General features: G+C 46.6%; 1 protein-coding gene across 1 annotated transcript in view; it reads left to right on the top strand.

The window, feature by feature from the left end:
- LOC119181566 (acidic mammalian chitinase) overlaps positions 1–12,977 on the top strand; it is a 58,170-nt gene that overhangs the window by 27,490 nt on the left and 17,703 nt on the right. Inside the window, exons 6-7 of the mRNA XM_037432819.2 lie at positions 9,152–9,313; positions 11,708–11,821. Of these exons, the coding sequence (XP_037288716.1) occupies positions 9,152–9,313; positions 11,708–11,821 (276 nt within the window). The remainder of the gene's footprint in view (positions 1–9,151; positions 9,314–11,707; positions 11,822–12,977) is intronic.

Genomic DNA, 12,977 nt, shown 5'->3' with positions numbered 1-12,977 from the left:
GGGTTTCTCATACACAAGAATATCGCTGGCAACATACAAGAATACTATAGCATCAGTGAGGGGGTGGCAAGTATCATAATTAGGTTTAACAAAAGGTACACGATGAAGGTGGCACATGCCTACGCGCCAACTTCGAGCCATGATGATCTTTTAGTTGAACGCTTTTATAAAGACGTAGAGTCAGCCATTAAAGGGCCAGTAAAAAGTCTCCGACTTTTTTGACGCCTCCATACAAGCTTGGCCATTCATAGATTAGACCTCAGCGATCACGTTTTCTGAATATTACGGCGCTGCGGGTCGCACAGAACCTCTATTAAAAAAAAACTCCCGCGCATCTGTTCTACGCCAGACCGACCCCCTTGCACGCGCAGTGACATCAACTCGGCGATCGGCGACGTGACGTAGCACGTAGCTCGCCGATTGATCTAAATCAGGTGTAAAAAAACAGTTGTGAAGTCAACGTCAGTTCCTGCTCCCACCCACAGCTACGAAACTTCCCCTTGTTTCTTGGCACTGCAGTGAAAAAATCAGCCTCGCAGTTGTCGCGTGCACGTGTACACTCCTCGCTCAACTACAGCGTCTTTGTACACGTACGTATGTGCTTCGCCCTTGACGTCGAGCTACTGGGCAGCGGAGAAGCATCGGTACTGGGTGCCTCACGATGGGGTCCTGCACGCTGCATGGCTGAACCGAATCGGCTATCCACCGACATAAGTTGGGGACCTGATCGTTTGTGGTCGACACTTCGCACCTGACACTTACACGGTTGACCCGTGGCTGGTGCGGCAAACGGTAAACAAACAACCACGCTTTGTAGCAAGCGGAAGTGCGTTGCGACTGATCGAGTTCACCGACGACGTCAATCGCTGACCTGGTGTCACATTGCCGAAGTGGGTGGAGTCACAACAACGGGCAATGGAAGAGAGAAGGGCGGCGAGGCCGCGCGAAAATTTGAAACCATCTTAGACCGATGTTCTAACGCCAGTAACTTCCTTATTATAGCACGTAGTCTTAAAATTTTTGCGGCAGCATGTTCGCAAACAAACTGCACATATATCTCTTTTTAAATATGTTTGGACCTCCAGGCTGTTTACTGGCCCTTTAAAAGTAAAGACATGGTATACAATCTTATGGGCGACTTTAATACCAGATTAGGCAAGGAACAGGCCACAGATCATGCAGTCGGAGAATATTGCATCGGCTCTAGAAATGCCAGAGGGGAGTTATTTGTAGACTTTGCAAAACAGAATAATTTACTGAATATGATTACCTTCTTCAGAAAACGGGCTCATCATAAGAGGACGTGGCGAAGTCCTAATGGTGAAACTAGAAATGAAATGGACTTCATTCTGTGTGCATACTCATACATTGTAGAGCATGTAGAAGTAGTTGGCAAGATTACATGCAATGACCATAGAATGGTAAGAGCTCGTATAAACCTAGATTTAAAAAAGCAAAGACAAATACTGATACTCAAGAAGCCAAATAATGAACTGGAAGTGACAGGAAAAATGCAGAAATTCAGAGTTTTGCTTCAGAATCAATTCGAGGCACTAAATGAGATAACCAACGTCAGTGTTGACACAATGAAGAATAATGCTAGTGCCATAAAAAAGTTTGCAATTGATGTTGGTGGTTCAGTCACTGGACGGGGAACTGACAAACTATCTCAGGAGACAAAAAATAACTTTATTAGGAGATGACAAATGATAAAAGCCTCAAATTGAACTGACGAAATAGAGTTAGTGGAACTTTCGAAGTTAACCAAGAGGCGTAAAGCAGCCGATATCAAGAGGTATAACGTGGAAAGAATTGAGTAGGCTGTAAGAAGCGACAGAAACCTAAAAGCTGCGAAGGCAGAACTGTGCATAGGCAAAAATTGAATGTATGCATAGACAAACAGGAAGGCAATGGTATAACCAACATGGATAGGATAGTCGAAATGGCGGAGGAGTTCTACAGAGAGCTGTAAAGAAGTCAAAAGAACCAGGATGGTATTGTGAGAAATTATAGTATTCCAAGATAATTTGACATCCTACCAGTAACGACAGGGAAAGTAAAGCCCTAGAAGGAATACAAAGAGGCAAAGCCACTGGTGAGGATAAAGTAACAATGAACCTCTTGAAAGATGGCGAAGAATTTGTGTGACAAAAATTGGCCACCTTATATACAACGTGTCTCTTAACGGGAAGGGTACCAGAATCTTGGAAGAGAGCCAACATCGTCTTGATCCACAAGAAAGGAGACGTCAAGAATTTGAAAAATTACAGGCCAATCAGCTTACTCTTCGTTCTATACAAACTATTTACAAAAATAATAGCTAATATTATTAAGACGATATTAGAGTTCAATCAGCCAAAGGAGCAAGCAGAATTTCGCCCCGGCTACTCCACAATAGGCCATATTCATATTATCAATCAGGTAATAGAGAAATGCGCTTAATACAACCAACCTCTATACATAGCTTCCAAAGATTACGAGAAGTTGTTTGACTCAGTCAAGACATCAGCAGTAATACAGGCACTACGGTATCAGGGAATCAAAGAACTTACATAAACATACTGGAAGAAATCTACAGAGGATCCTCAGTCACTATAGTTATCCATAAAGAAAACGACATAATCCCTATAAATAAGAGTGTAAGGCAGGGGGACACGATCTCTCCAATGCTATTGCCCTCATGCTTACAGGAGGTATTCAGGACCCTAGACTTTGTAGAGTTAGGGATAAGAGTTAATGGAGAGTACCGCAGTAACCTGCAATTCAATGATGAAATTGTCTTGATGAGTAACTCAGGGGACGAATTGCACTTCATGATTACTGAACTGGGCACAGAAAGCAGAAAAGTAGGTGTGAAAATAAAATGCACTGTGCAACAATGTCGGCAGAAAACAGCACTTTGTGACACGTGGAAAGACGCTAGAAGTTGTAAAGGAATATGTCTACTTAGGACAGGTAATCACCACGGAGCCAAACTACGAGACAGGTAATCACCGCGGAGCCAAACTACGAGACTGAAGTAACTAGAATAAGACTGGGGTGGAGCACATTAGGCAAGCACTCTCAAACCATGACTTGCAGATGGTCGCTATCAATCAAGAGGAAGGTATATAACAGCTGCATCTTTCCAGTACTTACCTACGGAGCAGAAACTTGGAGGCTTACAAAGAGGGCTCAGCTTAAATTGAGGACGACGCAGCGAGTGATGGAAAGGAAAATGGTAGGTGTAACCTTAAAAGACAAGACGAAAGGAGAGTGGGTCAGGGAACAAACTGGGAATAAGGATATCATAGTTTAAATCAAGAAAAAGAAATAGACATGAGCTGGACACGTAGCACGTAGGCAGGATAACCAGAGGTCTTTAAGGGGAACTGACTGGATTTTCAGAGAAGGCAAATGCATGAAGGGGAGACAGTAAATTAGGTGGGCCGATGAAATTAAGAAGTTTGTGGGTATAACGTGGCAACGGAAAGCACAAGACCGGGTTGATTGGCGGATCATGGGAGAGACCTTTGCCCTGCAGTGGGCGTAGTCAGGCTGCTGCTGCTGCTGCTGATGATGATGACGTGAAAACTAGACTGCACTCTGCGCAGGCAAGTTTTTGGCCGAACATGGGCACGCATCACTGCCTGTGGTTACTTCGCAGAGTCGTCAACGGCGTATATGGCGAACAGACGCCAGAATATATCCTTGCAGTTGATATACGCAAGGTTTTTGACAACGTAAAACAGGAGGTTATACCACGACTGACATCAAAGTATCCCAGCCAAGAGCGTATAATTGGCTCGGCAACTTTCTCCAAAGTAGGTCAATCATGATCCACGGCGAAGCACCGGGATGGAGTCCGAGGACCTATTATCTAAATAGGGCTGTGCCCCTGCTCCATTCATGGTCCTTTGCTAGTCAATCTAGCCATGACGCGGGTGACGGAAAGGTGTGACGAAGAAACTTGAGCCTGTTTTACTATTTACACAGATGACATCACAATATGGATGGAAGCGGCAGATTATCCCGATGAGCGAAGCATGCAAACTGAACTCCAAGGAGCTATCCTCGCCCTTAATGATACTTTAGGACACCTCGGACTTGAGTTGTCGTCTGAAAAGACGGAAATAAAGGCGACTGATGAAAGCAAGGAAATCATAGTACTCACCGGCGACAGCACTATTACATCTACTAATGGACAATTTAGGGTCTTTGGAGTATAGATTTCTAGTTGCAACGGTCCCAAGCAATAGATCCGAGCCTTCCTACGCACGTGGAGCCCGATGTTGCACATGGTCCGACGCATTTTCAATAAGCATGCTGGGGCAAGACAGAAAACTTTGCTAAACACTTGCTAGAGCTTTCGCTGTCGGAAGGACTCTTTACGGCGCTCCTATGTATGAACAGTGATTGAGACCTTAATTACGTTAAAAAGTTACACCGAGCGACCCTTCGTATGATAGTTGGGCTCCCGAAGCACACAAGCAACGAGGAGTGGTTCCAACTTTTGCCGCTACCTACTTTGAGGGGCGTAATTATTGAAGCAAATGTTCGCACGCGATGCCGGCTTGAGAACACTCCACAGGGCAAAGAAATCATGGCATGAGACAAAAGAGTTCACGCAGGGTTAAAGCACGAGAAAACGACCCAAGTAGCACCGTGAGAAGCCCCGCTGAGCGCACGGAAGTAACAGCGCCCGATCGCCAGGTGCAACACAACCACCAGGTAACACTTGTGAAAAGGCAGCACCTCCGCAAAGCTGAGAACACCGTTGAAATCTACACTGACAAAACGATCAAAGACGAACAAGCTAGTATAGCCTGCGCCAGCACATCCGCATTCCGGTTGTCATAGTTGCCAGCTTACCGGTGGGGCACTCTTACATGCACACTTGTTGGGCATATAGGGAGCGATCAACACTACTCCGGTAGATGTAGGAAAGCACTGTAAGCAAGAATGTACAAAAGAATTATTGTATATTGACAGAGTCAGACCAATTGGTTGCTCAGCTCACAACAATCACTGAGGAAGTACTGGCCAACTATATAAAACGGAAGTTAAAATGATTACAGGACTGTGGAATCAATGCGGAAACTTTGTGGACACCAGGTGATACTGGCGCGAACGAGTGAGACGAAGCCGCTCATGCGGTCGCCGCGCAAGCTGGTGGGCTTGGCTATTGTCTACTTACCCCAAACCACGATTCGTCGCCACACTAGGCGGACCTTCTCAATCTAAATCCAAATACTTTGCGTGAAGGCTCTTCTAGCAGAGCATTTATGAAATATATTCGCGTAAATTAAAATGCGAACTAAACGAAGGCTATTGAAAGCTACACCAGCACCTCTTTTGAGCGAAAAGTGCGCAAGAAATATTTCTGAAGAAGGTTATGGCCAATATAGCATATACGCCACATGTGACGTATCAAGCGATGGTTGGTAGAAGCCGATGAAACAGAAGTGCAGAATGGAATAAACAGGGCGTATGAGCCAGGCCACGTCTCCCAATTCATCATAGCGTCACACGAGTCGACAGGATCAAGACCTCCTAGCCATTTCATCAGTGTTTCATCATCGACGCAGTTCTCCACAAGACGCCCTGACCATACATCGACTACGAAATCATCTCCTGGCCGCACACAGCGACCAGCACCATGACAGAATCATCGACTGACCTTCCCATCCCCAAGTACACCGGGGCGGCAGAAGATGGACCTGTACAAGACTGGTTCGACCTGTTCGAGCTCTACGCAACCGCTGCATCTTGGTCGGAACGGGAGATGGTTAGGAACTTCAGCGACTACGTCACCGGCGAGGCATTTAATTTTTACCTCACCCACATATTCGACAACGACGAGTCTTGGCAAAAGATAAAAGAAGAAATGATCGCCTGGTTTCAAGACACCAATGAAGATTCGATTAGAACACACACTCTCAGTGCATTCGAACTCAGTCATCGCAGCCATAAGCAGCCTTCACGCATTCGAGCAAAGAGCATGAATTTACAATTCCCGTCAGGTGAAGTTAGCCACACGCTCATGGAAAGACCACGCTGTTGTTTTCTGAACCTTCCACCTGGTTCCTCATCCGCAAAAATATCGCCAGTGCTTAGCTCTCCGCTGCATAAAACAATTGAATCCACTATTGATGACTCAGATGCATTGAATACTTCGTGCCGCATGCGTACTTTTCAAACAGACTTGGTATTCAGCTCAGCAGTTCCACAAAGACAGAAGCATTCAGAATCAGCATCTTGTGAAGAAAACTTTTTTGCAGAAGCGTCTAGTGTTCATCAATCCCAAGATCGAAGCGACGTCAATTCAGTGACCAACCTCACTGCCAACACTGAAAACAAAAGCGTACGTGCGACTTCTGATGACACAAGTACCCTTCCGGCAACGACCCACAATGAACGGTTTATGAATACAGAAGATTCAAGTGCGTGAAACCCCCCACATTGGCTTGCTCCAGAAACAGCTGCATTGGTTGGCCTCGTAGAAGCCCGTGGAGGGCTTGCTAAGAATCTGGGCACACCACGATCAATGTCACACCACAAGCAAGTCGATGAAACCAAGAAACTACCACGTCAACGTATTCTTCATCATTGTCGACGTCGAAAGAAAACTTCATCGAAAGCACTCTTAAGGCTCAAAGAACATTGCGAAAAGGTCCATCGTCGTGGATACATTCTCCACCAGAGATTGAAAACGTGCCTTCGATCAAAACATCTGCGACATCGCTATAGAAAAATCTTCAAAAGTCACAAAAGCACCCCTTGTACTCGGCAGGAACAAAGGCAGCCTCGTCCACCAGAACTCCTGCGTTAACCGGACTGCTGCACTCTCCCCTGAAGTCTTTGAAAGTTTACGGAACTCCCCTGGAGCATAGAACCAATCGTGAATTTTGACATTTGTGACTTTTCAATCTCTCCTTGTTTACTTTTCCTTGTTCGTAATCCATGCCTCCTTCCGGGGGAGGGAGAATCGTGTGACGTATCATGCGATGGTTGGTAGAAGCCGAAGAAAAAGTGCAGAATGGAATAAACATGGCGTATGAGTCAGGCCACGTCTCCCAATTCATCATAGCGTCATACACATGTACTTGACAAATGGTTTGGAGATGGACAAGCAATTGGAAACACTTTTCCTCAATGCCCACATTGTCAAGAATTATGCCGAGCAGATTTACATTATCTCATTTGGGTTTGTTCTGCTTTCTTGCGAAGACGAAGAGACATCCAATACCAGGCACGCGAAAACATAAGAATCTAATAGGCACTGTGGTATTGTGTAATGATGAAGCTCAAAAAATCACTAGTGACCTATGCTAGTACAAGTGGTCTGTTTCGAGTTGTCTAGAAGAGGTGGACTAACTCGAGTGATAGCAACTCGTCGAACGTCTACTGCAGCTAATGAACGCAAACTGGTATTATACTAATATGCTAACGCTGTGCAACTAATAATCCCATCCGCTCATGTTCGAAAACTGTGGACCAGAACTTTTCTTTTCTTTGAAATAAACGTCCCACTTATTGATTGATTGATTCATTCATTCATTCACTTGGCTGTTTTAGATATGAATGCAGTTGCTGCCTGTAGCAACAGAGGTATTGCGAGGCAAAGCACGTGAATGATGGTCCAATTATACTCTTGCGCTACCGGTTTCAATAGGCGAAAATTGCCGCCAAGGCACTCCGTACAAATGGTTTATCCACGAAAGCTAAAATGTGTGGCCCCAGTGTTAAGCAGTGGGCTCAACCCAGCGGCTTTTCACAAACTGATTACATGTTCGTGCTTCTTAATGACGTATGCCACATGTTTGGCTTGGGTTTAACAGTTTATATTAGATGTGAAGTAGCTATTTCACTAACCTGCATAACGCCATCCCTTGAGTCCACACTGACTTCCCTGCAGGTGTTGGAGCGATCCCAAGCAGGTAAAGGCGCAGCTGTGCATTGACGTCACTCTGTCACCCGCAGCAGCTGCTGGCTGTTTCGCCCGCTCACAACACGCACTTTTCTCTCACTTCATCCCCTCAATTGACCGAAACACTCGACCGCACGTCGAGTACAAACACTGCAGATTTAGTTGCGTGCCCACAGCAGCCATACGGACGCGGCTTGCTCTTACAAATGGTAAGCAGGCTGGGTCCATACGGCTGTTGCAGACGCGTGACTAAATCTCTTTTCTCTTTCGGGTCCTTTGTCTGCGATGAAACCTACAAGAAACCGAACTCGTCTCCCGTGTCTTCGAGTTTCAAACGAGCGTTTACTCGAGAAAACACTAAACCGAGCTTCGCTTCAAACCGTTCGTCCAGCCACGACGTCGAAGCTCGTTTCAACCGGGTCAAAGCCGCGCACATACCTGCTGCTTCGCAACCCGCCAGAGTTCGCTTCGGGGAGAAGGTCAATTTTGATATGCCACATATTGTGCCTCGAATTGTGACAATCATGGAGTGTAATGAGTGGTTGATTGCGTTTCACAATGCATTGGCCACAGTGGCTGTTCTCGAAACAATAGCGGTCACAGACGTCGCAGCCGAAGCCAATGTCCCACTGGAGAAACTCCTGCCGAAAGCGCGCGTTCAACTCTTCGAACCTGCTCCTGTAGTCACCGCATTGACGCTGCAACGCCGAGTTAGTGCAAGCGTTTGCAAGCTAATTCAGTGGCGTGGTATGCGGAATCTGTCCATCACTGGCGCTTGCATTACCGTTGAATATTTAGCGCTGCTTGGAAGGTCACTGAATCATCGGCACGCAGTTAGTGTCAGTACCGGCTCCTGGGCCCGTTTGTGTGCCCAGAATGCACCATTGGCCCGACGAATGCGAGCTCTCTCACGTTTCAACTGTCGGTGCCCTTCTACAGTTGTCCGTGGCATACACATGTGGAAAGTTTCGGGAAAAACTCGCGCGTGCTTGGCACCATGGTTCCGACGGGATGGCTGACTTACGTCACTCACAACACGGCCAATGGCGCACGTGCTTGGGTACGATGCTGCAAACAACGTAACTGATAACACAGCCAATGGAGACCACTCGTGACACCGCTGCCGCACAGTGTTTTTGTTTCTTCTAGCCATATACAGGTTTCGAAGCAAAACAATCAAGCTGAATGCCACCACCTTCTGAATTTCTCTAGTAAAGGCGAAATCATTACTATCTCATGCAGGGCCGTGAAGTGGGCCAGCTGGCCAAGCTGGCGGCGAGATCACCGAAGTCTCAGGTGTGCTTCACGCTCGTGCTGGGTGGCAACCAGTTTCAGCTGCGGGACTCTTCTGAGCATGGACTTGGAGCACCGGCGAAACACGTCAGGGACGTTTCCTATTCCGAGGTGTGTTACGCTATATAGGCAACACAACCCGCTCCTGCTGTTGTGATTATTGCGTTCGTCTAGTGACCCGAAAGTCGCTGGATCGAATGCCTGCCTTGTCTGCTGCATTTTGATGGACACGATGCACGAGATGTGTGGCTGTGTAGTTGGATTTAAGTGCACGTTAAAGAACCCGAGGTGACGAAAATTTAAGCAGCCCTCCACTATGACAAAGTGCTTGATTGGGCTGGTTGGTGCTGCATCGTAGACAAAGAATGTGCTTAACAGCGCAAACGACAGGAGGGGATCCCCTTCTGTCTCCTATCCCCTCCTGTCGTTTGCGCTGTTAAGCGCTTTCTTTGTCGCCACTATCACGTTTCTCACAATAATATCGTTTCTGACGCTGTGTTACATCTTTTGGGAGAGATGGCAATCCTCACAGTAGAATCGTTGACTTAATTATCATGCAATATCACGTCACAATATTTGAAATTTTGTATGGCAGAACCACGATAATATATGAGGCACGCCATGGAAGGCTCGGGCAGTTTTGATCATCTGAAGTTGTTTAACGAGCATAGGCATAGCAGAGCGCACAGGACTAACATTTCGTGTCCGTCGAAATGCGACCGTCTCAGCCGGGTGAACTCACGACCTGTGGCTGCGCAGCCTATCCCTGTAACAACAACAGCAGTGCAGCGGAGGATTATATCAGGCTTCAAATTGTGTGAAAGAGCCCAGTAGTGGTACGGGTGTTCGAAAGAGCAACTGTGCGCTGCTTTACTAAGGTGTAAATCGTAAGCCGCAAATCTTTCAGCTCAATAACTTACGTGAGAAATTGCGCATGCAGGACGACAGCGTGCCGTCTTATCGGTTTAATCGCGGTGCACTCATTTCTTTACTGAGAGGCCTCAGATATTTGAGGAGGCATGGTATGTGACGTGGGCTACTTTGCCGCATATGTTTCCTTAGCGATTTCTACTTTAATCTGGGTTGAAGCATGTGATGAAGGTATAGTTTAAGCATGTAAGCAATGTCTTATCTCTCCATGGGAGATGAGAGCCTATATGCTTGCGGAGAAGGAGATGGTAGAACATATGAGACGGTATTGCCTTCAGGTGGGTCGGCTAGTAGGTGTTGGTGCTACTTAGGTGACAGTACATAGGTACAAAACATTTCTTCCAAGTGGTGGGCAGGCTAACGTGGTGAAGGGAGAAAAGCAGGTGACTCGATGGGCAAGACAGGTAGGTGGGCTGACGAGTGCGTCGCACGACATGAAAACGTTTCACGAGGTGATCAAGTATGCGGTTAGTATGTTATTTCTCTTTGCTTCCACTTCTTAATATCTATTCAGATTTTTTGGTTTCTTTTGTTGCTCCTAATAACACCGCCGTTGTCACCATTGTAGGCGCCATGTTAGTAACGGGACCTGTTGGTGAGATGGTATTTCTGACTTGCCTTCCAAAGCTGCTTGGAGGGGAGAGTGGCTCGCAGTTTTCTCAGACGGAGCGTCGATGCAGTGAAGGAATGCACCGACAATGCTATTCCGAACACTCAAATTATACCGTATTCTAAAATTCTGAATGGCAATATTTTTAGTAGAAAAGGGCACATAACATTAAGGGAAAGGTAGTACAACGAGGTCTTGGTGGGCCACCTATAGACCCTTTCACTCAAGGCTCTCTGGGCGCCGCCATTATTTTCTGGGCAGTTGTTAGGGCGCGTGGTGCCCCACAAAATCACCCTGACGAGGCTCTTACGTCGGCTTTTGTACTTTAGTGCAACGGCCCAGAAAGGAGTAAATTGTCGTCTCCGTAAAAAACGTTCATAGAAAGTTGGAAGTGGAAAATTTAAAGGGTCGTGGAACGCTCGCTCTACAACAACAATGTGAAACCACTGGCATCAACACGCACTTAGTAGGTGACGTCTGCACAAGTAATGCATTGCCTATCGAAGAACGCGGAACTCTTCGGTACTTGCTAGTACGTACGATTGAGACACCCATCAGCGTCTTTACCATAATCAATCGGCGCTAACCTGAACTCCGCATCTGACGTCATTTTAAGCAGCATTATGTGGGATGCGGATTGCATATGCCAGATGCTGACGAGCCCTTCTTGCGCGCGCTTGAAGATGCCGTCGAATTCGGTGTTCCTCGATATGCAAATCGTCAATGCAGGTCCACTCGGACTGATGATATAGTTAGCGCATGTGGCTGCCGATGATGCCGCTTTGTCGTTGTAGAGCGACTTTTTCTTGACCCCTTTAAAGCAAGACTCAAAAATAACAGTCACACAGTAGGTTTGTGGGAGAAGAAAATTTGCCTTAGACTTCTTCGCAGTCTTGACTGAGAGCTCAAGTCTTGACGGGATCTTTTTGCTGTAGATTGATGTAAAAAATGTTATCTTCTCTCAGATCTGCAAGCGACAGTGGACCGAGGTGAAGTACATCGAGCCAGCCATCGGCTTCTACGCACACAGCGGGAAGACATGGGTCGGCTACGACACCGAGAAGACAATCGCTGCAAAGGTTACCGTGTTTATTTCTTTCTTGAGAATATTGCAAGCAAACACACAGACGCCTTAGTAAAATGATAATTCCTTGGAAGTAGCAGTGATACGACCTAGCTGCCACTTTGAAAGATTCCAGTCAAGTGTGCTATAATGAGTCGTGGTGTATTGTGTTGCGTTTTTGTAAATGAACGTATCACAAAAAGCCGTGGTATATTAAGACTCACCACGACCTGGAAGAGTGATTTCTCACGTGCCTGCCTGTGGCGACCCCCGCTTGCATTTTTAAGAAATAAAGACGCGGATATATATATATATATATATATATATATATATATATATATATATATATATATATATATATATATATATATATATATATATATATATATATATTGTAGCGATTCTGAGGCATACAGGCTTAAAAACAAGCGCCTTTATGAGGGCGAACTTGGGTTCACAAGTCTAATGACTATGGTCGTCGAAGTCCGAGTAGTCGAGTTGCACAGATCCAACTGTCTTCCTCTTCCTGGCGCTTGGAGAGCATGCGACGGACGCGAACCACATCGGCTCCGGCTCAGGTTCATTTTCAAGAAGAATTTCTTCCTGGCGACCTGTCGCAATGATAGGAACTTGTTCCTAGCATCACCACTGTCAAGCCTATACAGGACTTCAACCTGTGAGTACACTTTTAAACGTCTTAACGCTTTTAAAAGTTCTTGAAGAGGTACACCTCGCTAACCCTAAGAAGCTGGAGACGCGGCTTGGACAGAACGCCGCCCCGCTCTACAGCGGATGGCGAGCGTCTCTGGGAGCGTCGCAGCCGACGAGAGGCACTCATTGCCCTCTCGCTCCACGGACCACATGATGGATACGCAGACCAGTCAAGACGCCGATACGCACGTGAGCAATGAGCACAACGCACATCCATGGATCACTGTTACCAAGAGAGCAAACAAACGCCGACAGCTGCAACCCCATACCGTACCGACTCAACAGCTGCCCAGCACGCCGTCTGAGCCCGCTCTACGCCAGAGCCGGCCTAAGACGCGTCTACCAAGACTCCCACCGCTCCCTGCCGAGGACTACCAGCTAGCAATCCGTCCCCATGGTGGATTAAATCTGAGCAAGGTAAGCCCCAAGACGTTAGTTCTCGCCGTAGTTCATGCAGCAAA

This window comes from Rhipicephalus microplus, unplaced genomic scaffold (assembly GCF_043290135.1).
Source record: "Rhipicephalus microplus isolate Deutch F79 unplaced genomic scaffold, USDA_Rmic scaffold_24, whole genome shotgun sequence".
NCBI lineage: Eukaryota > Metazoa > Arthropoda > Arachnida > Ixodida > Ixodidae > Rhipicephalus > Rhipicephalus microplus.
This window is presented reverse-complemented; position numbering and strand designations above follow the sequence as displayed.